The sequence below is a fragment of the Sinocyclocheilus anshuiensis genome, unplaced genomic scaffold (assembly GCF_001515605.1).
Source record: "Sinocyclocheilus anshuiensis isolate Anshui unplaced genomic scaffold, SAMN03320099.WGS_v1.1 scaffold1148, whole genome shotgun sequence".
Classification (NCBI taxonomy): Eukaryota; Metazoa; Chordata; class Actinopteri; order Cypriniformes; family Cyprinidae; genus Sinocyclocheilus; species Sinocyclocheilus anshuiensis.
The window spans coordinates 236,460-261,216 of NW_015548259.1; the positions used below are offsets into that span (position 1 = coordinate 236,460).

The 24,757-nt window shown below is 37.4% G+C and overlaps 2 protein-coding genes across 5 annotated transcripts in view; one reads left to right on the forward strand and one right to left on the reverse strand.

Annotated features, from left to right (window-relative positions):
* Positions 1 to 356: 356 nt before the first annotated feature.
* On the reverse strand, positions 357 to 9,770 carry LOC107655509 (centromere protein J-like). 4 transcript variants are annotated; one of them, XM_016442997.1, is made up of 16 exons: positions 9,555 to 9,770; positions 9,033 to 9,162; positions 8,277 to 8,666; positions 7,877 to 7,991; positions 7,543 to 7,690; positions 7,366 to 7,453; positions 4,303 to 5,641; positions 3,205 to 3,328; positions 2,878 to 3,040; positions 2,517 to 2,771; positions 2,249 to 2,327; positions 1,918 to 2,099; positions 1,614 to 1,754; positions 1,285 to 1,369; positions 1,076 to 1,196; positions 357 to 989 (listed from the first exon to the last, which is right to left on the reverse strand). In XM_016442997.1, exons 2-16 carry the CDS (start codon positions 9,093 to 9,095, stop codon positions 797 to 799), a joined length of 3,486 nt encoding a protein of 1,161 aa, XP_016298483.1. In that variant the 5' UTR covers positions 9,096 to 9,162; positions 9,555 to 9,770; the 3' UTR covers positions 357 to 796. The 4 variants fall into 4 exon arrangements, with proteins under 4 accessions (XP_016298483.1, XP_016298482.1, XP_016298481.1 ...); XM_016442996.1 differs by having other exon boundaries at positions 4,297 to 5,641; XM_016442995.1 differs by having other exon boundaries at positions 7,366 to 7,459.
* Positions 9,771 to 10,030: 260 nt separating this feature from the next.
* Positions 10,031 to 24,757, forward strand: part of LOC107655510 (guanine nucleotide exchange factor DBS-like) — a 19,065-nt gene continuing 4,338 nt past the window's right edge. Inside the window, exons 1-21 of the mRNA XM_016442998.1 lie at positions 10,031 to 10,074; positions 10,404 to 10,758; positions 15,529 to 15,612; positions 17,663 to 17,777; positions 17,851 to 17,941; positions 19,305 to 19,418; positions 19,498 to 19,614; positions 20,077 to 20,226; positions 20,336 to 20,460; positions 21,062 to 21,176; positions 21,288 to 21,407; positions 21,566 to 21,757; positions 21,967 to 22,158; positions 22,491 to 22,635; positions 22,823 to 22,887; positions 23,054 to 23,133; positions 23,243 to 23,309; positions 23,574 to 23,689; positions 23,860 to 23,929; positions 24,046 to 24,138; positions 24,665 to 24,757. The exon at positions 24,665 to 24,757 is cut by the window's right edge and continues 36 nt beyond it. Of these exons, the coding sequence (XP_016298484.1) occupies positions 10,677 to 10,758; positions 15,529 to 15,612; positions 17,663 to 17,777; positions 17,851 to 17,941; positions 19,305 to 19,418; positions 19,498 to 19,614; positions 20,077 to 20,226; positions 20,336 to 20,460; positions 21,062 to 21,176; positions 21,288 to 21,407; positions 21,566 to 21,757; positions 21,967 to 22,158; positions 22,491 to 22,635; positions 22,823 to 22,887; positions 23,054 to 23,133; positions 23,243 to 23,309; positions 23,574 to 23,689; positions 23,860 to 23,929; positions 24,046 to 24,138; positions 24,665 to 24,757 (2,226 nt within the window). The 5' untranslated portion in view covers positions 10,031 to 10,074; positions 10,404 to 10,676. The remainder of the gene's footprint in view (positions 10,075 to 10,403; positions 10,759 to 15,528; positions 15,613 to 17,662; positions 17,778 to 17,850; positions 17,942 to 19,304; positions 19,419 to 19,497; positions 19,615 to 20,076; positions 20,227 to 20,335; positions 20,461 to 21,061; positions 21,177 to 21,287; positions 21,408 to 21,565; positions 21,758 to 21,966; positions 22,159 to 22,490; positions 22,636 to 22,822; positions 22,888 to 23,053; positions 23,134 to 23,242; positions 23,310 to 23,573; positions 23,690 to 23,859; positions 23,930 to 24,045; positions 24,139 to 24,664) is intronic.

Consider the following 24,757-nt stretch of genomic DNA (forward strand, 5'->3'; position numbering starts at 1 on the left):
AAGACCGCAAGTGTGGGTATTTGGACAAGGCTTGAGAGTTTGCCACCCCTGCTTTAGATCATCAGATTTCATAGAAGTCTGCAAAACATTTTACATCGGTGTAGTTTTCTCATTTTATGTTCAAGTACTTGGTTTTATGCTACTTTTTTGTGCAGTTGTATGCAGGCATTTTGTTAAAATATTCAGCCAGTTTTATGTTTGTGCATCTATGCCTAATTTTATGTTAAGCATTTTTATTCAAGTTCAAAACTGCTTCAAATGTTGTTCATATTTAATGTCTCTGTATGTTGAGCTGGACTTGAAGTAAAACCCTTGTTGACTCTGACTTGCTTGCAAGTGTTTGTAGCAAATCATAATTGACTTCTTGAAATTTTGGGTGTTAACAATCATAGCAGACTGACCAATTGATGCACTTTTATCTTCAGACCACTACCAGAAGCATCCAGAGAACCTTTTCACAGTTCATCAGCTTAAATCAGTCCTTTAAGTACCTTAAACATGTTACGAATGAAATGTCCATATTCTCTCTGAGGAATAAGAATAATGCTAGTCTAATCAACTGCACAGTACAGCTCATCTAGAGGTATCAAACCCATTTTATCCCTCTAAAAGTACCATTTAAAACTATTACCTTGTCATGCATAACTCTGTTAAACAACATACAAAGATTTATTTTTTACAGAAATTACTCTCCAAATAAATACTTGACACATTTACACAATACAGACATTCATTCACTCAACTTCAAGTCCATTTGTTTTCCTTTCATTTAAAATAAAACAATATTTTGGGTCTTTCATGCCTTAGTGTTCATAATGACATGACCCTGTGCATCTTTTAACCGTACTCGTCCTGTAGGGTATTGTGTCTCTTGCCGTCCATCTGAGTAAACGGTTTTAACCGTACCATCTGGATATTCCCGTCTTTTGAAATCTGCAGTGTGGATCTCTCGCTGACCTGTGTTAAACTGGATCACCTTACTGCCATCCCTGAAAGTAGAATAAAAATGGTGACTTTAATATGTTAGGTGACTTTATTATAACACATTGAGGTGAGGGCTATGAGTTGTACTCACGGATTCAGCTGTATTATTGTTCCATCTGTAAGAACACTTTCCTCTCTTCCATCAGGATAAAGAGTCTTAACCATCTGATCAGGGAAAGTGATTTCCTTACGACCATCAGGGAAATGTTTTTCTGGAAAACAGAGTGGAATATTAAGACTTAAAATTCAGTCTTAAGGCTGGACCACTAGAAATTCATTTTGAAAGAAATTCAGGCCCACCTGTTTGATTGTTAGGAAACTGAAGCACTTCCATCCCATCTGGGTAGGTAATGTGTGTGGTCTGAGCTTCTGCATAGTAATAAATCTTAAAAAAAAACAAAACACACACAAACCATGACAATGCTACTTAAAATGATTTCATGATTCACTTCATTGCAATTGTGAATTCAAAGTCAAAACCTCTTTATACTAAAAACCTTAATTGTAAACATTTAATTCCAGCATGTATAATGGAAGATCATGTTTTCAGACAAATAACTGATCCATTACACTGGTGTAAACTTAATACTAAGAATAAATTAATTGTAATTTCAGAGTCCGTTCCTCACCACTCTTTGATCAGGCATGGTATGTTTCACATCTCCATTGAAAAACATGACTTTAACCATCTGTCCATCAGCAGAAAGCTCTTTCCTTGTGCCATTTGGAAAAACAACAAGTCGGCCTCCATCAGGGAGCACCTTCTCAATCTGAAACATCCACAAATATTTGATTTAGACCCTGAATTCCATTTGAAAGTGGACATACTGATAACTTTTGTAATGTAACCATAATTTCTACACTTTCTTAATGGAAAGGGATTTCTTTGGCCCGGTTTTGTTTGAAAAAGCACTCAAAAGCACTAAAGATTACCTTGTTGTCTGACTGGGTGATCTCTTCCTGTTCCTTCTCTGACTTTTCAATGCCAGAGAGAGAGTTATGTGGAGCATCATGGTTCCTCTCAGTCGTAACCAGTCCATCCGAACACTGGGTTTCCACTGGACTTGGCTCATATTTGAAGCTGATGCTCTCTTTAACTTGTTCAGGGAAAAAAGCTGTGGCAAAATGTGGTAAATTAATTGAAAGTTATGCTACATGGCAATCACAATATAAAAGTGCAGATGGATAAAATAAAATATATTTTTATGGTTGGAACCATAAGAAATGTGCACTAGTAATCAATAATACCTAAATATGGTAATACCTGAATTTGTGAGCGGTATCTGTGTCTCTGGACTTCCCTTTCTGCTGCTGCTGCTATTTTTTGAACTCTGAGAAGGACTCTAGACATAAAAACACATACTAACTTTATAGATATAACTAAGTTATTTGAATAAGCAAATCTTTGGGAAAAGAGTTTTTGCTTTCAAGTTGAGCTAAGTGTTTCAAGTTAGCTAATAAGTGTTTATGAAATCTACCTGAATAAAGGGGAGGGGTGCAGAAACTTTTCAGACCTGCCACTCTACACTTACCCTGGAATCTGTACATTTGGATCCAGTATTGGTTCTTTTGCCAGACAGAGAGAACTTTCCTTTTTCTTTCTCTTTCTCAGCACTCTTCCACGCACTGAGGCGCAGTTTCTCCTGCGTCCGCACTTGGTCTCTGAGGGCTGCGTTCTCTGCACTCAGAGTGTTTACCTGCTGTCGGAGACGGCTCTGTGTGTTGCTCCAACGAGCCTCTCGTTTGCACAAGTCCTCCTGCAGCACATTCAACTGCTGCTGTAGAGCCTGATGCAGACATAAACAGTCACATTAAAAACACATAAAACAATTAATAATAATAAAAACAAACAGAACTGATAGTGTCCAAATGATATTTTTCAAATAGCCGGACCTGGATCTCATCTCGTTCTTGTTTGTCAGGTCTTGCTCTAACAGTTGCTGCATGCTTTTCGAAAAGCGTCCTTTCACGCTGCAGTTTCTTATGTTCCTCCCTTTTAAGCTCCTCCCACTTTGCAATTTCCTCCATCCTCTTTTCAAATTCAGCCCTCTCTTTCCTGTATGGGAAAATGTTATTTAAAAAGTTTTCAGTTTAAATGTTTTTAGCATGACAAATAACTGTACATTCATATTGCCAAGACATTTGTAGTTTCGCTGTAAACAACAGTCAAATGTATCAAAATATACAGAGTATTTGAACAAGAAAGACAAGGGGCTTTACTTGAGATTCTCTCTTATGTCTTGGTTCTCCTGCTTTAGTTTGGCCAGTGCCGCATTCTCAGATTTGAACCTTTCAATCTCTGTTTCCAGCTCCACCAAACGCTCACGAAGAAGTCTTGATTGAGCTGAAAATTGAGTTTCAGGATTTAGCAGGATTATGCATGTACTGTATGTAACTAGCACATTACATCAGATGTGTACTTTGGGACAGTAAGATATTTTTCTGAACAATCAACACTTTTATTTAGCAAGGATGCATTAAACTGATCAAAATTAACAGACATTTACAATATTACAATGCATTTCTATTTGAAAGAAATGCTATTCTACTGAACTTATATTTATCATTCTATTTATTATTATCAATCTGTTTTCAACATGGATAATAAGAAATGTTTCTTAAAAGCCAAATAAGCATATTAGAATGATTTCTGAGGATCATGTGACACTGAAGCCTGGAGAAATGACTGCTGAAAACTCAGCTTTGCCATCATAGGAACAACTAACTGTAATGACAAAGCTTACCTAATATATAAAAAAATATGTATTTTGATCAATTTAATGCATCCTTGGTAAGCAAAGGTGGCTCAATCATTTAAAAGATCTTTCCAACCACAACCTTTTAAAGTTATGTGTATGATGATTTTATTTACTTTGCCTTGAAAGCTTTCATAACACTATAGTGAAGTCATCTTTATTTCGATAGTGCTTTATACAATTCATATTGTGTCAAAGCAGCTTCACAGAGATAAACAGGTAAATGGAGGATTCAATGCAGACAATCACACTTGCCGATACTGATAAGCATATTTAAGTTACAACCAACTACTAATAAATGGCTGATATTAAAATTCTATACTATTTTAACGAAATAAATAAAATAAAAAAATACTAAAAATAATAGTTTTAAATTCTACAAAAGGATTAACAATAACCAACAGTACCAATATATCCCTAACATGCATCCCTTTTATTTTTAGTTTTGCATTGCATTGATTGTGACCATTACTTCGTTAGGATGTAGGTTTGAAAAACATTTCGGTATGCAAATAAGCACATTCTGTAGCTGTATGCAGAACATCAAAACTCCTACCGTTACCTGCTCCTTCTTCACTGGGCACGTTCTGTGGTTCCTGCACATGCACCACTGTTACCGGAGGAAAAGGTTTAGGCTTTAGCGCGGGAAACAGCTTTGATACCAACTGGCATGTCGGTGGAGCTTCTTTCCTATTTCCAACTGCATGTGGACTGCCACCTGCTGGTTTTACCCCCTTGGAGAAGGCAACCTTCCTTTTCAGAGCCCTGTCTGATGGGGATTCTTCTGCAGGACAGCAGGACTCCTCCTCAGGTTCGTTCCAGGTATCATCGTCATCAAACTCTAACTGGGCCCTTGAATCTATGAGAGTAGAGTCTCCATTGTTACTCAAATTCCTCTCATCCTCCTCTGGACTGCTGGCTCCGTCCCTGTCTTGATAGGTGAGTTTATCATAAGGCAGAGTGGTAGGCACTTCAAAGCAGTGGGTTATGGGTGGATTGGACATGTTGGGGAGGGGTTGCAACCCTGAATTACTGCACAATAAGTCATCATCCAACTTTTCATTGGTTTCCTCTTCTGAGAACCCTCTCTGTTCTTTCGGTCCTATGCTAATGACATCTCTCTGTATTGTAGTGTTTGTAGGAGGAACTGGTACACTATGACCCAACATGGGCTCAGGAGTTACTGCAGGACCTTGACCATGGCTAGGTAGTGCAGATTGACTGGTCGATTTGATGGGTGTGGAGGAGAGACGCCTGCGGTCTCTCTGAAGGAGGGTGCTGATGAAGGACGAGTTGCTGGAGAAGGATATTTCATCTGCTGCTCGTTCCAGCAACTCAAACTCTCCAAGTTCAGCACACTCCCGTTGGTGATCTTGCTCCCAGTGCTCCTTCCTCTCGGTGAACCACACCTCAAATGAGTTTTCAGCAACACGTGCATTATCCTCCACACCACTACATGACCCTTCCTTATTGCTGTCTGTTGTAGTGACACTGTTGATCTTCTGCTTGGACGAGGGATCAGATTTTGGCTGGAACTGAGCTGGGATGGGGTTCATATTCTCACTCTGGTGTCCGACAAGAACACGAGGTTGAACAGTCATCTTGGTGACTGGCGCTGTGGTTTTATTCTTAAGAATGTTCTCTTTGTTGAGCACAGCAGTCTTGCGTTGGATCACAGGATGTGTGAACTTTGAGCCTTCGGTTTTGTTTTTAACAGAGTTCTTGTTGGACCTCATGTCCAGGTCTTGGGAGACTTTTGGATTTGGACATAAGGAGGGCTTGTGGTTAGGTGGACTTTTTCTGACTGGTGGCACAGTGGCTTTTCCCCTTGTAAACCTGGCCAGACCTTCCCCTCGTTTAAGAAAGGGTCTCTTTACCTTCACACTTTCAGCCGGTGCATTCTACATTAAGTGAATAATAAAAAAGATCAGACATGCAATAGATGAGGCCAATCCAATTAAAAAATGCTACAAACTGCACTTAATATTACACTTAATATTTTATCATAATTTGTTTGGTCAAATGTCTATATATGGAAAATGTGCTTATAAAATATAGCACAAGCTCATAAATCTTGGTTGCTTTATACCTCAAAATCATTTGATTGTATTTATTACTTATTTACGGAAGTTCTAAGAGGACATGGATTATTAATATTTTTTCTTTCTTGTTTTCTCGTGATCACAACTTAATATCTCGTGATCTCAACATGACAAGTTGTTTTCTCGCGATCTCGACATAAAAGTTCTTCTCTAAGTTACACAACTGCGCCAACTGGTGGCAGTACAGAACTGAATATAACTGATGGGGTGTTGTATACTGTAGGCTACATCCACTTTACTGTACGCATCTGGGACAGAATAAGGACCTTCTTCGTGATCGCTATAATTTGTGTAGTATTTTCCATTACTGACATTTAATTAATTCGTAAATGTTAAATGCTTGAATCAATATGATTATTTTGTGTAGCGTTATTGCTAGATGCATGACTCATCACAGTTTCACCACCGCAATATTCCGTGTCATAAACAAACTGCTTATTAAAACCAAGGTTGACGTCACTTGTGTTTGCACCTATATCTTTATTTGTGCATCTTTGAAGTACATGATTGTTAATTAATAAGCAGGGATGTTGTGTTTATCTAGGACGCGCTTCAACGATGTATTGTAATGTGCATCTTTCCCTTATTTTTTATCTTTATTGTTAATCATTAAATATATATTGATAAGAAATGTGATTTATATGTAAAGTGTATAGGCTAATTTAATTCAGTAATCTTCTAGTGTTGTAATCTTTTGTATTTTCTACATTTCTTTGTGGAAAACACACACACAAACAAACACACATAGGCTAAACAATCTTTTCAAACAGAAGCTTGTAACGCACATGACATTGGTCACAGCACAATAAAGAAAATATTAAGCCGTGATGACGAGAAAAAAACTTTCGTTATGTCGAGAGAACGAGAAAATTAAGTCGCGATCACGCGAAAACAACTTTCGTTATGTCGAGAGAACGAGAAAACAAGAAAGAAAAATATTAATAATCCATGGCCTCTTAGAACTTCCGTACTTATTCCTAAGATCATTGACATTTTCTCTCCAGTCTTCTGCTGGACATGTCATTCTCAACATGAAAAACATTAATTCATATGTCCGCTAAGGTTTGTACACTAAGGCCCTGTCCACACGAACGCGGTTATTTTTAAAACCGCAGCTTTTTCTACGCGGTTTGGCCGTTCGTCCACACGCAAACGCAGCACCAGGTTACTGAAACCAAACATTTTTGAAAACGCCTGCCAGGGTGAAGATTTTCAAAAACTCCGGTTTTAGTGTTATCGTGTAGACAGCGAAACCGGAGTTTTTGGCTTGTGATGCCAGAGCCTGTGCTGTTATCTCCGCCTACTGGAAACTTTTTCAGGCTTCTGATTGGCCAACATGGCTTTATGGTTGAGATTATATCGCCACCTGTTGGTTTGGCATGCTCTTGACAGTGCTTCATAGCATGCGTTTGCGTTTTCATTTGGACGGAGATTTTTTTTTAAATGGAAGAAGGAAAAACGTTTATAAAAATACCCGTGCACGTGTGGACATGGCCTAAGTAACCTCGTGTTCTATAACTGACCTTGCCCATCAGCTTCTGGTCTTCCATCTTGAGCTGCTCTTCCAGGATTTCCTCAAATGTTCTCCCACCAAACCCCGATTTGATAGGTCTAAAACTGACACACTTAACACTTTAACCAGACTGACACACTGCAGTTGTCCATTGCATTGTATTCAATCTTACAGTTTTGAAGTTTACCTGTCCTGTGGCTCTGAGTCACACTCTTTTCTGTACATAGTTTGATCTTCAATCGTGGACTGAATTGATTCTTGATAATCATGATCACTGTCTTCATTTCCAGTGTTCAACTCCACCACACTTTGTTCCTGGTTCCACCCAGTGGTCTCTAGAGCACATATGGGGAAAGACTCTCAAATCTCAACCTGTCTTAATGGTTTTCAACCATATGACGTGAAGTTTAGCCCACCCAGTCTTATGTATATTTAAAGTGTAATTAAATGCTTTAACACCATGTTCTAAATAAAAGCTCTTAGTGTACAGTTGAATGACACATGTATCATAAATCACATACCTGCAGTATTCTGTGCTTTTCCCACAAGTCTTTGTGGTTCATGTTGTAGTCTAAGCAGCTGTTCCTGCTGGTGCGCTTTTAGCTGCTCTTGCATGCGATGTTGCATTTGCTTCAGCTGGACAAATAAATAAGCCATTAAACCTCTAACAACACTAAACATTTGAGTAACTGTTGCTTAAAATTCAACAATAAAGAAACACATTCTTAATAAGAAATCAAAATGCATATAATTGTGAAAAAGAGTAAAATACCATAATGCTTTCATAATAAAACATCCCTATATCTGACATATCAGATGAAACTAACCCTCATTAAAATACCCAAGAAGAAAATAACAAGCAGACAAAAACAAATAAAGTAAGATCATTTAAAAAAAAAATCATATTAACCAGGGGGGCACCTGTTCAAGCTTAGCTATTAATGGGAGATCCCGTGTGTTTCTTAAAACATCTTGGATACTTTGCATCTCACTGTTTAAAGATGCATCAAACAGCACAGTTTCCCTGAGTGTCTTGCCACCTCCACTCGGGCTGCACACGTCCACGCTGGCACAGCTGCTGCTCAGGGAGGGGGGCAGTGGGGCAAACTGACAGCTGAAAGAGTCGTCTGGATCCTGAACCACCAGACTGCCGCTGCTCCGGACGGACCCGGAACCTGCTTCTCCCGGGGACCCGTGTAATAACACCCCAGCGCGGGAGCTGTCCGGCATCCACTGGGAAAGGAAGTTAAACTGCCCTTGCTGGAGTCCAGCTGGAGATGACATCATGATGATGTTGACCTGGCCCAAACCCTAAAAAGGAAGGTCATATTAACTGCATTGTGTGGTGTTATTCAGACAGATTACAGTACGTCATTGCTTTATGTAGAGGGGAGTGAGGTAAACTGTGCCACCTTTTAAATGTCATCTAGGGATTTTGCTGTACACTATTCACATTTTAATATACTATTAAGGAAAAGGTTGAATTTTTAGAATATTTAAATGTACTTAAGATTACCCCACCATATAATGTGCAGTTAAATAGGTGAGGCATCTTACTCCATGAAACTTTCACTTTTAACATCATTTTAATTTTAACATTGACTACAACACATATGTTATTATACTGGGTAACTTTATATTTAAAGTAAAAGTTTTATGTATAAACAATAAACATACATTAAAGTTGCCATCCAAGTGTAGCACTGAATAACTGGTGCTACAGTCTTGTGCCAGGAGCATCGAGTTGATTCGCGGACATTCAACTGCACTGGACCAATCGTTAGAGATGCGCTGTTACTGCAATAAACTTAAAATCACAAGTAACTTTCGTTTATCCCATTCTGTAATAAAATAAGCGCTCTTTTTCACACTCAAGCAAACAATGTCTGTCTGTCAGTAAGTTACCTCTGAAGCAACTGCAACCGACATTCATGGAAACCAGTGAATATCATTAAACTGAAATGACACACTGGCTGCGTCTATAAATCTAGTATACTGCCAGTGAAGAGCAAAATCCTGCCTGGGTAACTTGGGCAACACAGTTTTAACACCTTGAATCTGTCCGGCAAATATTTAACAAGAGTTTAAAAACACAGCAAGATTGTCAGCGTTTTCAAATATAATGCCAGGTTTCGGTGCAATATCATCTTTTATAGTCTGAGTTTTCTAGATGAAGAGCTGTGAATGAATATGTCATACCTTGGTTTGGGTTGCCGACTCGGGTATTTAAATATTTCAGCAGTTGGCGTCTGAACTTTGATAAGTTTCGAACGATACCGCCATAACGAAGCATAGCCCGCGAGACTGTGACGAATAAAAACACCGGTGCATGATGGGAGTTGTAGTCAGAAACTTTGTCCTATGCTCCTCCTCTCCGTCGTGTTTGCCAAGGACTAATTTACGAATCCCACAGCTGTGGTGAAGGCTTTAATATTATTATTAATGAGCTTTGAAATAACAAAGCAAATACAGGATTGATTAATATTCATGAGGCAAACGGAAGAAGATTCATATTTATAAACATCCAATGCCGCATTTAGGCCGCCTACTCAATTATGTACCAGCGAAACACAACACAAAGTATTAAACTTAGATATGTGACCTCAATGAGCAATGATTATCTAACTGGACTTACAATTTTCGCAAGGTGGACGATAAATACATCCATAGAGTTGAAGGATGCATTCAAGCCATAACAACATAGCAACGAGATGCACGGGTGAGAACCACAAGTATTTCTCTCAGAAAATATAAATCGCGTGTTATATTGTAGGCTATAAACAGATTACGTTCATGAAGAATGTTCACTTAGAACCTACAGCAGATTGTATATAGGCTACTGACAAATGCAAATATATCCGTTTCAAAATTAAGTTTGTCTGAATAATCTCTGTTTATTTGTTGTAACTGAAACGTTTTCATCGTTGAATCCTAAATGTTCTGTTCAATGTGGCAAAACACCTGAGCAAGGTCTTGCTCTGTTTGGCAAGAAAATCAATCACAATCTGTCATATCCTTTTTGTCAATCTTGCCCCCTTTTGCTTCCAGGTGCGTTGTGGTGTGTTGTAATAGCAGAAACAGTCCTGGTGATGGCGCCAAAATCCTAACCGGAGCAGCATGTCATGCCATTCTGTGTGCACATGCGTGTGAGGGCCACTGGTTATATTCTTGGACTGTCTGACTCTGTAGGTGTCATCAGAGAGCCCCTCCCCCGTCTCTCTCTGTGATGCTGATGCTGAATTGCCCATCACTGAAGGGCAGAGGGTGATATTCCTCCCATAACGTCCACTCTATCCGTCCTCCTTACCTCTGGAGTGAAGGATGGCGATGATCTGGATGCAGACAGAGAAGGCGGTCATGCAAGAGCTACAGCGCAGATTGAGCAATGTCGCTCACAGCATTGGTAAGGACTGTAAATGACTATCTATGCTTGTCACTCAGCACAGGTGCTTGGTTCTGTTTAAATGCATTTTAATGTTGAAAGCTTCAATAATGCTTTCCAGTGGTAAGGATTATACACCTTTTGAATGAGTACAGCATAATCTTATATGTGGCAACAAATTTTGGTCATTTTATGGGCAAAGTATCGGCCAAATCATAGCCAAGCTGATATTTAGAACAATAGCATTTTGCTTGTGTGATATTATTTTATTTAAATATTGTCACTGTAAAGCCTGATAGTCAGAATTTTTTTTTTTTTAATGGAACAGTTTATTGAACCTTTAGATAAAATGTAGAAGAAAATCAAAAAAAGTCTGCATATATGTTTTAGATTTTGTATCATATTTGATACATCAGGCTTTTATGGCCCGTATAGTATGATATAGTGAGCATATGGATCTCACACTCGAGGAGGAAAAAACACCTCAGTTTTTTTCAGAGGTCCAAGCTGAGCAAAAATATGCAATTTGGTGATTTTATTTTTATTTGGCCAAAACATAAGATGTCATTCTGATCGTTTGTAATGTGAGATTTTTATAAGAGTATAACAGACCTTGAATTCATATGCATATGCATATAAATATTAAATATATGCATAATACATATAATGCAATACAACGATGACTGAGAGATGTACAAAAAAGTCAGTAATTGTATATTTGATGCATACATTTTAACAAGATTTTTCTAAAAAATTATTTATGAATAATTAAATACAGTCGAGTTGCTTTAATCCAGTAAATGTTCTCTTAAAATATTAATAGCAATATAAACATTCTTTTTAATTCAAATAATTAATGATTTCACAGCAAAAATACAAGTGTGCCACAATCTGAATGTGGACATTTTTACAATTATACTAAAAGACCTTTTACTTGTTAAGTATGAATCAAAGTATGAATTATCAATCAGATGACAGAAGGCATGTAGCAGATAGTGTGCAAAATATTTTTTTAGCAGTTTTGATCATGGTGTTAACCTTGAGGCCTTAAAAATTTATTAAATATGATACAGTAGGAATTCCCAAATGAATGTTTCATCCTCTAACAGTGGAATATTACCGTAAAAGAACATGTGAAAGATAGTTCTCAATGACATACAAAACTGCCTTGACTATAAGTCTGTGCCTAAACACACTTTTGTACTTGCTGCCCTCATTTTCAAAAGCCTGAAGGCTGAAAGAGATTTCCTAAAAACCCTCCAGTGAGATTCATGCTGGGGGTGTCTTGACCAAAGTGTCTGTGTGTTTGGCAGAGTTACTGCTGAGTACATAAACAGATACCATAAAACACAGTTTTCCACAGGAGCAGCACGGCTTGCTGCAGTAGTTAGTACACTGGCTTTAGGTAAGCATGTATGTTGTTTAACTAGCTGTTCTGGATTGGAGTTTAGCAGTTAATGCTGTAGCAATGGCAGTTAATTGTTTTGAGTTCAGTAGCATGTAGTATCGTAAAGCGTAACTAAAGGAACAGTGTGAGGCCAGGTATCAGATGACAATAAAGAGGAAAGTTATGCTGAGGAAATCCAGGAAAAGGCTTCCCAAACAAGACAATGATCGTGGACAGCTTCCTCTGGTCCCGCTGGTACAAGGACAGAGTAAGTGAAAGCATGCTAACACTGTCAAAAATTCAGCATTTTATGTTCAAAGGGTCTTTAGATGATTGTACTGTAAAATACTGTTCAAAATATTTTATTTATTTTTTTACATTTTCTTGTGTTCTCAAAGCTGTATTTATTCGATCAAAATACAGTAGAAACAAATAATATTGTGAAATATTATTACCATTTAAAATAACTGTTTTCTATTTTAATATATTTTTAAAAGTAATGTATTCCTTAATCATGAACTCCTTTGTACAGTTTGTAAGATGTTGTTCTTGAAGCTCGAGATGCTCTTTGGGTCCTTCTCAAATCATACTGGAGAACATGATCACGGTTTTACACAAACCTGTGGAATTCATGTTTTTTTTTTTTTGGCCAGTAAATGATTTGTAATAAAAACAACAACAACAAAAAACTCCATTAAATTAGAAAAGTACAAAATAGAAGAATTTTCACTATAGAGGACTTTTTTGGTAACACTTTACGATAAGGTTAACATTAGTTAACTACTTTAGTTAACATGATCTAAGAATAAACAACACTTCTACAGCATTTATTAGTCTTAGTTAATGTTAATTTCAACATTTATTAATGGATTAAAATCAAAAGTTGTGCTTGTTAACATTAGTTAATGCACTGTGAATTAACATGAACTAACAATGAACAACTGTATTTTCATTAAATAACATTAACAAAGATTAATAAATACTGTAATACATTAACTAACATTAACTAATGGAACCTTATTGTAAAGTGTTACTGCTTTTTTTCAACTCCACTGAACATACTTTTCAAAAGTTTGGGGTCAGTCAGATTTTTCCAGTGAGTACACATGAGGACACAATGAGTACACAAGTACACATTAAATTTAGACATTTATGAAGTTACAAAAGATTTCTATTTAAAATAAATGTTTTTCTTTTGAACTTTATATTAATCAAAGAATCCTACAAAAAAAAAAAAAAGTGACAAAAAATTTTTTTGTTTCCACGAAAATATTAAGCAGCACAACTGCTCAGCATATTAAAATGATTTGTAAAGGATCATGTGACACTGAAGACTGGAGTAAAGGCTGCTGAAAATTCAGCTTTGTTACTTAGTGTCACAAATTTGCTTATTTTCACAATGACCTATAGAAAGTCCCAAATCTTGAAGAAAAATATTTTCTTATTAATTTTGTAATTATCCTGAAACATTAAATCATCATTTTAAATCCCAGATTTTCAAAATGGCCCGAGACAATGTGCTTATTGTTTGTTTGTTTTTTCGTCTGAACTTTAGTTTGACTATTGACTGTTACTCCAAAGGGAAAGTGTGTATTTACATTTGTATGTGTGTCTGAAAGAAAGAGAGGGAACTAGAGAGATTTACCAGACTAAAAAGACTGACTCTTCTTTTAAATGTTATCTGTTGGTTTGAATGGCTTCTGAGTGACTTGGTCTGAATTCAGCTCTTATCTTTCCCTCCTCAGTAAGATCAGATCGCACTCAGATTCCTCTTATACCAGAGAGAAACCAAAACACACACACACAGGGTTTCATTCATCCACCAGTGTGATGGGGGAGGGGGCTCCTGGGGGGCAGCAGACTCTTTTTGGGGTGATTGTGCTGACACAGACAGGCATAGAGAGAGTGGAAACAAAGGAAGTACAGTTCTTTACAGTCAGTGACCCATCATTGTTATCAGTTATTAAAATGTAGCAGGTGAAGGGAACCTGTGTATGTGCGTCAGGGGACCAGTCAGTCCAGGAAGTTTGTGTGAAGGTTGGAAATGAGGAGAGAGAGAGAGAGAGAGAGAGAGCAGCAGGAAGTAATTGAATTGACTTGTGCACCTGTCTCAGGTAGCTCATTCTGAGATCGCTGCTTATGGTTACAAGAGTTAGTAAGATAGTAGAAAACAAGTGGAAGAGGAATCAGAAAAACAGAGGGATGGATGTACAGAACGAAGGGAAAACTATGTGCATTCCTCTAGCAGAGGTTGAGAAATATTACCACTTTTCCAGATGTTGCCACTGGCTCCGAAGTAAGGTCTATTTTTTTTTTTTTTTTTTTTTTTTTAATTTAATAAGATGATAACTTTTTATTTATTATTTTATTTTAAAAATGTACAATTATTTTAAATAATTTAATTATTTAATGGTACTTAATACTGGTACTTAATACCATTCTGCTAAACTAAATACAATAGATTAGAATTGAGAGCTGGAGAGAGAAACAGTGGATTCATTACTTAACTGTAATAGTAAAAAATTAAATAAATGAAATGTCAGTGTGTATAAAAGGTGGGCAGCATTAGGAGGTGGGGGAGCGATGCATCACAGGTGAGCGCTACCGTAAAAGCCATTTAAAATGTGACGGATGATGTTCTGTCCAATGTGTGTGAACATCCTAAGAGTGTGAATCTGACTCCAATGGGACGACACGCTCTTATTTTAGAAGAACAAAAGAAGGCATTGGATATATTCTCCCTCTTTTCAGGCCTCTTTTGTCATTCACTTTAAAGTACCACTTATAATATCTGATTGGTGTGTTGGTTAAAAAATACAATTCTTAATCTTGCAGTTAAAAAAAGAGGCTATATAATATGATGTATAATAGAAGGGTGGGTATGCATTAGGATTATTAGTTGTCTGCACTTTATAGCTCTGTATCCAGGGGTGGTTTTGTTTGAGATAGATAGGAAATCACCTACACTTTTCTTTCTAAACATGTCTTTTGCTATTGACCGGAGCATGGGAACTGCTTTGGGCAAGATTTTCCTCACTCAGGTGGTAACAAACACCAGCCAAAGACACAATACTCTCAAGACAGCCAGTAATATATTAGTGTGTGTAGGGTCTTCTCACCTGTGGTTAACTTCTTCACCTGTGGTTTATTTCATCTTATGGTGAAGTAACAAAAATAAGTGCTGTTTTTTTGTTTTGTTATTTGATGTTGTGCAAGAAAGACACTGCATGAGATTTGCAGAAAAGTGTTAAGCTTATGAGTTTAATGGGTGATGCATTGCAGGATCATTGTATTACCCAGGTTACACTGAGAACTTGAACTCTCTTGTTATATCATCCTATAATGTATAATGTTATTATGACTGTAGACATGATGTTAGTGTGTCTCGTGTGTGTTTGTTTCAGATGAGATCATGCAGAAGGAGTCTAGTCCTCTCGTCGCTGCTGACATCATCACTGAGCTCAAGAGACAGTTTGCATTCCTATCTGGTAAATATTCTTTACATTATATTTGCATTTCTTTATCCGTAAAACAGAAATATTATCCAGGGACCAACATTATTGTTTCAGAGGGTGTTTTCACACTTGGTCCACTTAAAGGGATGTGAGTTAGATTTTTTTAAAGAGGACTCAATAAGAACACTCTGTAAGGACCCAGAGAGGAAAAAAAGAGACCTCTTTAGATCTCTGCAATTATATCTCAATTTTGTCTCTTAGAAAGCAGATGGAAACTTTTGCTTATGCTTCTTAATTCTTGGATATATTCCTCCTTTAGAGTTTTGGATCAGATCTCAACAAGGTCTCAACCTGTGCTCACAGTTGCCAACGTACTAAAATCTGCAGTTAGAGATTTCAATACAAACAAATTTTCTTATCATATTCCTTATAGACTAAATTATAATAGGAGCTATGCCAAGAGGGATTTTACACACACAGCACATTTCTAGTATATTGTACTAAAACTCTTGTCTTTCCTTCATCTCAATGAGAGAAATCAAAAAATTTTAATGCAAAATATATTGCACTTTAAAAGAGTTCTTCAATAAGAGCACAAAAAGGTGCGTTTTTGTAACATGTAACAAGTTATAAACGCTAGTGCGCATGAACATGAAAGACTATGTGATTTGTTAGTCAAATTTCACCTTCCATAATTTCTTGCTTCTGTCTGAAATAGATGGTTAGATAATTTCTCTGAGCATGTATGAATGTAAAATGCAAGGGAAAGGAAAAAGATGTTCTGGGGTTAGAAACTTTTTGTCGCATATGGGCATGTACAAACACTGCAACTTTAAGGTATTTATCTGAATAAGTGTTGTTTTTAATGACAGGTTGTTCCTGTTAAACTGAACAGTAAACGATGCTCGCACAATCTCTGTCCTGTTGTCATGGAGACAGGGAGAAGAAAGCATGCCAAATTTATATTTTTGTCACATGGGGATCTTTACCCAGTGGCTCTCTCTCTTCCTCTCGCCATTCCATCATCACCGTCTTACCACCAAAACATCCCCTTGTATCTTCATCCTGATTTGAAGGAGAGACTAGATAGGAAGAATGGAGTGATATTTTTGAATCTCACTTTATGCATTGGTATAATCATAGTTTCTGTCCTGAGGGAATACTGACAACACTAATATGTCTTACCCTCTGCAGCGCCTAGCATTATTATGGTTTTGCACAGCAGGTAGTGATGTGTAGTTAAGGTTTAGGGATGGTACCTTCTTCTGTTCTTGTTTGTACATGTTTTGGTAATTGTCAGTGGTGCCACAAGCCTATTTCTTGACACTAGCTGCCAAACTGATGATAAGAACACTTACAAGCTGATCTGAGATTATGTTGGAGTTTGGTTGTCACAGCACTCTCAAACAACTGTTGTTGTGTAGCAGTAGCACACAATATGGAGACTGTGACACAGCATACAGATGGTGAGAGCAGGTTTTCATTGGCTTGCCTGTGTGCTAATTTAAAGGGGTCATATGATGCTGCTAAAAAGAACATTATTTTGTGTATTTGGTGTAATGAAATGTGTTTATGCGGTTTAAAGTAAAAAAAACACATTATTTTCCACATACTGTACATTATTGAGTTTCGCTTTCACAACGAAGCACACAGCGTCTTCACTGTAGTCAACAAAACTACAGCGAGACTAAAAGTTACGCCTTCTTTCTTTGCGTGAACATTTGGGCGGCGTTATGCAAATCTTCCCACATAGTGAGGTAGATATGTGGGGGCGTGTTAGAACGAGCCGTTTTAGGTAGGTGTGGCTGACTCTGAACTTTGATAAAGAATATCTCTTTGGATTTGAGACTTTAGTCTTTGCAACTTTACAGATCTTCTTTATGCACCAAGAGCTTGTAACACTCCAAAGAGAAAGGAAAAATTGAAATCGCATCATATGACCCCTTTAAGATCTCTGATGCATGCCAACACAGAAGACAGCTGTGTTTCTGGTATTTATTGCCCCCTGCTGTTTGCCTGTTGAATAGATGAGAGGAGCAGGTTTGATTCTTTGATTCTTCATATTTCTGTCTGTCTGTTTTAGGGGGAAGAGGACAGGATGGAAGCCCTATCATTATCTTTCCAGAGTTCCCTTCGTTTTGTGAAATTGGAGACAAAGAGTTTCGTAATGTTCTTACCTACCTGACAAGTATTCCCAGGTAAATACACACATTAGCACACGTTTGAATGTCATACATGCTGACAGCAGTAACACGTGTGTGTCTTTACCAGTCTGAGTGCAGCAGGTGTGGGCTTCATCGTAGTGATTGACAGGCGTAGAGATCGATGGACATGTTTAAAGGGAACATTACTGCGTATCTCAGTGAGTCTGACTCCAATATGAACGCACACAAATACTGTTTTTGAAGGCATAGTTCACCCAAAAATAAAAATTTGCTGAAAATGTACTCAGCCTTCATCGGAACAGATTTGGAGAAATTAAGCATTACATCACTTGCTCACCAATGGATCCTCTGCAGTGAATGGGTGCCGTCAGAATGAGAGTCAAAACAGCTGCTAAAAATATCATAATAATCCACGCGATTAAAGGGTCATGAAACCCCCTGTTTCAGCACTGGTTAGTTCTCACCACAGTTTTAAAAAACGCTAAAAAAGTGGATGTGGTGCGCTGCGAGCGGAAGGGGAAGAGGGGAGACAGACAACACACACAGCTTCGGGTTCAGACCGTTTCATTTCGCTCCCATCAAGTTAAAAACGCAAATAAATGCACAGCCATTTGCACTCTCCAACGAAAACATATATATGAATGCGCTGTTGTACCTCTGGTAACTTTTAAGGCTTATCTGCGGCGTTTATATAATAATTTTGATGGGTTGTGTCACGGAGCTGTAAAAACGGTTACACTCACTAAGTGAATGAATCGCATTTGTGCCGAACTCTTATTACAAAGCTAAAACACACTCTCTTCTGTGCCGAACTCTTATTACAAAGCAAAAACAAACACTCTTCTTCGATCCATGAACGTTTCTCTCAGTTAACGTGCACGATGTCATCTCACAGTCTGAAACGTCTGTCATAGCAAATCAACGCATGCTGTTGTGAATAATTAAGCGAAGCAACTTAGGATAAGAACACGCAGTCTCATGAATAATTTAATAGACACTGACGCGTCATCGATGTACTATAGTCCATTGCCACGTCACAAATTGTGACATCAACACAATGTAGAATTTAAAACCGGAAGATGAAAATAGCGCAAAAAAGCTTAAAATTAACCCGTTTTTTCCAACAGTTAAAATTATCGGATGCTAACATTGTCTTCTATGATGTGCAACACAAACACAAACACGGTTTCATGACTCTTTAAAGCTGCGTGTTTGTAATAAACAAATCTATCTTAAAGACATTTTTAACTTCAAACCATTGTTTCCAACTTGAATACAAGTCCTCTATCCATAATATTGCTTTCTCCAGTGAAAAAGTAATTTTGTGTGAATCAGGAGAGAAATGTGCTCAGATCAAGCATCCATTTACATGTGAGAACAGTCTAAAACAGAATGTAAATTTTCAGCAAACTTTCTTTTTTGGGTAAACTATTCCTTCAATAGTCTTTTTGCGGATACACATCTGGATAGCTTTTGTCTGTAATATATGTTAAAATATGTCTTTAAGATATTGAATGTGGAATAATATGAATTTGAGTGCTTTTTTATGTTTGTGTGTAGGGCTGGTTTCCTGCTAATCTTCGGCTTGTTCTGGTGCTGAGACCCAGTGCTATCCTGCAGCGAACGTTGTCTGATGTGTTCTTCAAACTCCACAGAGCTGACTTTAAAGTACCGGTAAGTAACCTGAATGGGTTTTGTAATGTTAGTGAGTGGCATGTCATTGTAAATAATGAAGCCTGTGTTTGTATTAAAGGTTATGATGCTAAGCTCACTGGCTGATCTGCACTCTTATATTGAGCGGAGTCAGCTGACACAAGAACTGGGTGGCTCTCAATACTACTGCCACAAGACCTGGATCTCTCATCGCACAGTAAGAGCAAATACACACCTGAAAGGTGCACTCACTTTTTTCTTTTGTTTATTTTACATTATGGCAGTTAACATTATTTTACATTATGGCAATCAAACGTGATTTTGAGCCGATTTTGTAAGTCAAAGTGGCCAATAATCGGGGGGGATAAAGTGAAATAATATTCATTATATTAGTAATGTTCAGCTTTTCATAGAGGCCACCATGAGACAACCTGCTTCATATACAGTAAAACATCTTTTATTAGGCTACTGATAAGACTTTATGGCATTTCAGACAGTGTACATGAAACATATTTTAAAGGTTATTCAAATTAATTTTATGTGCAATGTTTTAATTATAGAAAGATTATTAAGTGCACATTCAAAACCTCATTGCATATACGAAACAAAACAAGTTAAACCAGTAATATACATCATATGTGAAATGATCATTTCCTAATGATGATCATTTTGCCGGTAGGATCTTGAAAGCTTTGCTGCATTAGTGAAGAAGATGGCTGAGAGACTGCAAGTGTTTGGCAGGGAGCTGGCAGAAACCGAGCTCCCTAGCAACCTCCTAACAGCCAGCAATCTGCTCACTGCACAAACCAGCAGAAAAGACAGTTTCAAAGTATTTATAAAAAAAACCTTTAAAGCCTTAAAGCACTCAATATATGCCACCTCACACATTCATTTTGGTGCTAACAAAACTATTCTACGTTTCATTGTTTTCTCTTTAGGAAGAGATGGCAGGAGCTCTAAGCCAAGGACGGAAACTCTTGGAGCACATCAGGGAACCGGTCCGCAGAGATCCGGACAGCAGTCTAAACCCTGATCAACTGGAGAACCTTGCTACAGTGCACAGGTAAGTCTGTGAGTCTTTCTTAGTAGGAATCCTCTCAGTTCCCACTTGAAGTTTCTTTGCAGTGTTTCTTCTTCTTGGGAGGATTTGCAGAATGGTTGCAAACATATTGGCTAGGTATTATCACATTGGCAGAGTGGTTAGCCAGTGACGTGGGGGCATTGCCTCCTCACACGTCTTCATGCTTATATCTCACCATTACCTCATGCTTTAGCGATTTGGATAGCACAAATGAATGCTTTTACACTTCAAGGCTGCATTTAATTTAGTATTATGTATATGCTATTGTCGTATTCATTAATTTTTTTAATTAGCTTTTATTATTATATTTTATTTCATTTTTAATTTTAGTTTAAGTTTTTGTTTATATACATATATTTCTGTATAGCCTTAATTATTTTTTATTTCAGTTTTTGTACTTCAACCTAAACTTATTTCAGTTAGTTGCCAAAGCTACTTTAATCATTTTAGCTAACAATAACAATTCTGGTAGTTTACACACTATTTCATTTCATTTTATAATATTTGTTTTGTGTAATGCATGTACTCTCAATTATTTCCTGTTAATTTATATTTCTCTCTTTTGTTCCTTGCTAACTTGCAGGCTGTTATCCCAGTTGAATGAGAGCTCTACAGCGTTTGATGAGTTCTGGATTCAGCATCAAAATAAACTGGATCTATGTTTTAAACTCTGCCAGTTTGAGCACAACTTTCAACAGGTCTTGCATTTTTAAAGACATTCATGCTTATACAGCTTATTCTTATTATTGCTAATCATAAGATTCACTAATGATATTTGCACTCTGTTTGCATTTGCTACTGTCTTGTAGTTGCGAACAGAGCTGGAGCAAGCAACACCCACAATGAATGCTTTCTCAGATGTTGGAATAAGCCCTGCCCAAACAGAACACCTCCTTCAAGAGCTGACCAATCATGAGAAGAAGACCTGTGTGAGTCTCCGCCCATTGAATAATCTTAGCGTGTTATGCTTACAGTCGCAAACATGCATTCACACACATATATGCATGAATGAGTCAGTCTAATTCATATGAAAGCTTCCAATAACCATTGTACCTCCTCTCTTGTTAACACACTTCTTTCTCTGCAGGAAGTGCTGGACAGAGTGAGGTCTGTGAATGCCGAGGGCCAAAGTTTGATTGACAGCTCTCAGAATGTTGATGACAGTGTTGCAGTAAAATGCAGTGAGCTACAGAGAGTGAGAGAGAATCTCACCCAAAGGCTCAAAGACAAGAGGACCATGCTGACACAGGCTATGGAGCTATATAAAAGATTGGAAATGGTGACTAGAAATACATACACATGCACATTTATATTTATGTTTGAATATATTCATTCCACTAACATATTCATTCTTTGCATAGTTACACAGTTACATGTAAATTTTCAGACAGACATAAATACCACTCTTTCATACGTACCAATTTCATACGTACTGTGTATGCAAATCAGTTTCCAGCACAGTTCCATTCTGTTCGTTTTCTCTTTCAGGTGTGTAAATGGTGTGATGATGGGATTTACATGCTAGCGTCACAGCCTCTTGACAAGTGCCAGTCACAAGAAGGGGCGGAGTCAGCACTGTCAGAGCTGGAGTGTTACCTGGAGACAGCCAATGAGAAACAGCAGTGGGAGATCAGCACAGTTTGGCTGGAATATGAGAACATACTGAACAATGAGCTCAGGGTATGGTAATATGAAATCATAACAATGGCTGCAATTCACTTATAATTCAGATTTTATTCTTTCTTTTTTTTTCAGTTTATTTTTTAGCACAAAATGAAATGGGGAAAAAGATAGTTTGCCAGTTATTTTTATTTATTAAATCAATATATATTTAAAATAAATAAAGATATTTTTTTCATCTTTAACAAATAATTTTTAAAAATATGTTTATTATACAGCTTCCCAGAATACTTTATTCTAATTGGTCAATCTCTTTATTTGTGTTTTTAAAAATGTGTAATAGTGTATAATGTATTATATTGTGTTATATTGTATAATGTGTAATGGTACAGGAGAAGGTGAAGTGTGCGTTTGAGAAGAAAGCATCATTACAGGAGATGTTTGAGAGGAGGAGGGTTAGTCTGAAGAAACTAGCAGCCAAACAAACACGCCCCATCCAGCCTGTGGCCCCACGACCAGAGTCACTCTCATCTCCTGGTATCTATCTATCTATCTATCTATCTATCTATCTATCTATCTTTCTTTCTATCTATCTATCTATCTATCTATCTGTCTGTCTGTCTGTCTGTCTGTCTATCTATCTATCTATCTGTCTATCTGTCTGTCTGTCTGTCTATCTTTTTAAGTGTAAAATGGAGGTGATTGGTTTATTTCTCTCTTTCAGCTCTCAGGGAGCATGAGAACATCTGTATTAGTGAAGACTCAGACAGCAGGATGTCCTGTAAAAAAGTATGTCTAATTCATCTACAATGACTTCAGTGTATGTCCTTTCTTTTTAATAATTTTATATCACTTTCTCTGTATAAGCAAGTTATATATACCTCTCTCTGTTATAGTGAACACTGTGTAAGTTAAGTGACTTGACTATTACTCAGTAATGAATCTCTTTGTGTAGGTAAACTCTGATCAAGTTGACAGGAGCAGTCGCAATCCTTCTGTATCTGAGGAGGAGGAAACCCTGGCTGTGCTGCGCAGGTTAGTCCAGGGTCAAAGGTCAAAGCGTAAAGAGTGGAACATATGTGCCTTACTAGACCCAATGTAGTGTAGTCATTAACTGAGCTTCATTGTGTGTGTTTGTTCACAGGCATGTAATGAATGAGTTACTGGAAACAGAGAGAGCATATGTGGAAGAGCTTATGTGTGTTTTGCAGGTGAGTGAAAAACTGTCAGTTCTTTCATAAATGAAAATCAGCTTCAATCAAGAAACGACTTAATTTTATTATGTAGGTGGACATACTCTGAAATATGTAGGGCATATCCTACACTTTTGTAGCAGTCTTTGGCCCATAAAGTCCACTTGGATTTGGGAGGTGGATTTGTCTTGAGCAAGTCTACATCAAGCTCTTGATTTTAAAAGAGCCATGAAAATCCTGTTTGCCATGAGATGCCTTCATTAAATGTGTTGTGTGCTGTAGGGATATGCTGCTGAGATGGACAACCCCTCCATGATTCCTCTCATCCCTGCTGCCCTGCAGAACAAGAAGGATGTGTTATTTGGGAACATGCAGGAAATTTATAATTTCCACAAAAGGTAAGCACCATCTAGTGGTGTTCAGGTCAGTAGTAAAATAACTTTAAAAACTTTACCAGATCTTAGTAAGCCAGATCTTACTTTCCTTTCTGAAATTATTTTGAGAGTAATAAAATAAATCAGATCAAATAAACGATTCAAGATTCATCTGAACCCATGTATCTTCTCAGAATATTCCTCAAAGAGCTGGAAACTTACACTGACTGTCCTGAGCTTGTGGGCCGCTGCTTTCTGGACTGGGTGAGTTTTATATAACTAGCAAGAAAACAAAACCAGAAGTAAACTATCATGAAGAACTTTTGGGAGTTAATTTTTCCACAGTGATCCTCATATCTTTGGTCATTGTGGTTGTTTAGATGGGGGAGCTGCAGATTTATGAGAAATACTGTCACAACAAGCCTCGTTCTGAGAGCCTCTGGAGGCAGTGCTCAGACTGCGCCTTTTTCCAGGTACACACATACATATCTAACATTATACTACCATAATACTAATACTCTCTTAGCACTATGTAGTGCATATACAGTGCACATTTACAATGTTCTGTATGAATTTAATATTTGAATGACCAGCTAAATTTGTTTTACTTGTGGAGTACACTGTGTAAAATACTGTATACCACAAAGTAATGTGCTCCACTTTACCTTCCATTTCCAGGGTGAAAAATAATCCAGAAGTAATGTGATTTTTAACATCTTCTTCTTCACTTATTTGATTGCACTACCAAAATAGTTTTTTACAAGATTGTATTAAAATGCTAAATAAAAATATTAGTGAATACTACAGTGTTTTCCATGCTTTTGTTATAAATAATATTTAACATGCAATAAATACTGTGCATAACACAGTACATGTTTTTTCAGTTGAAACACACACAGAAACACATATACACTAACCACAATCTGTTGATGACATCAGGCCCTCTCTGTGACAGGATGTAGTTTGAGCAACTTTACCAAATTTTGTTTGTGCCATCAGGAGTGTCAGAAGAAACTAGAGCACAAACTAGGACTGGACTCCTACTTACTGAAGCCTGTGCAGAGGATCACTAAATACCAACTCCTGCTGCAG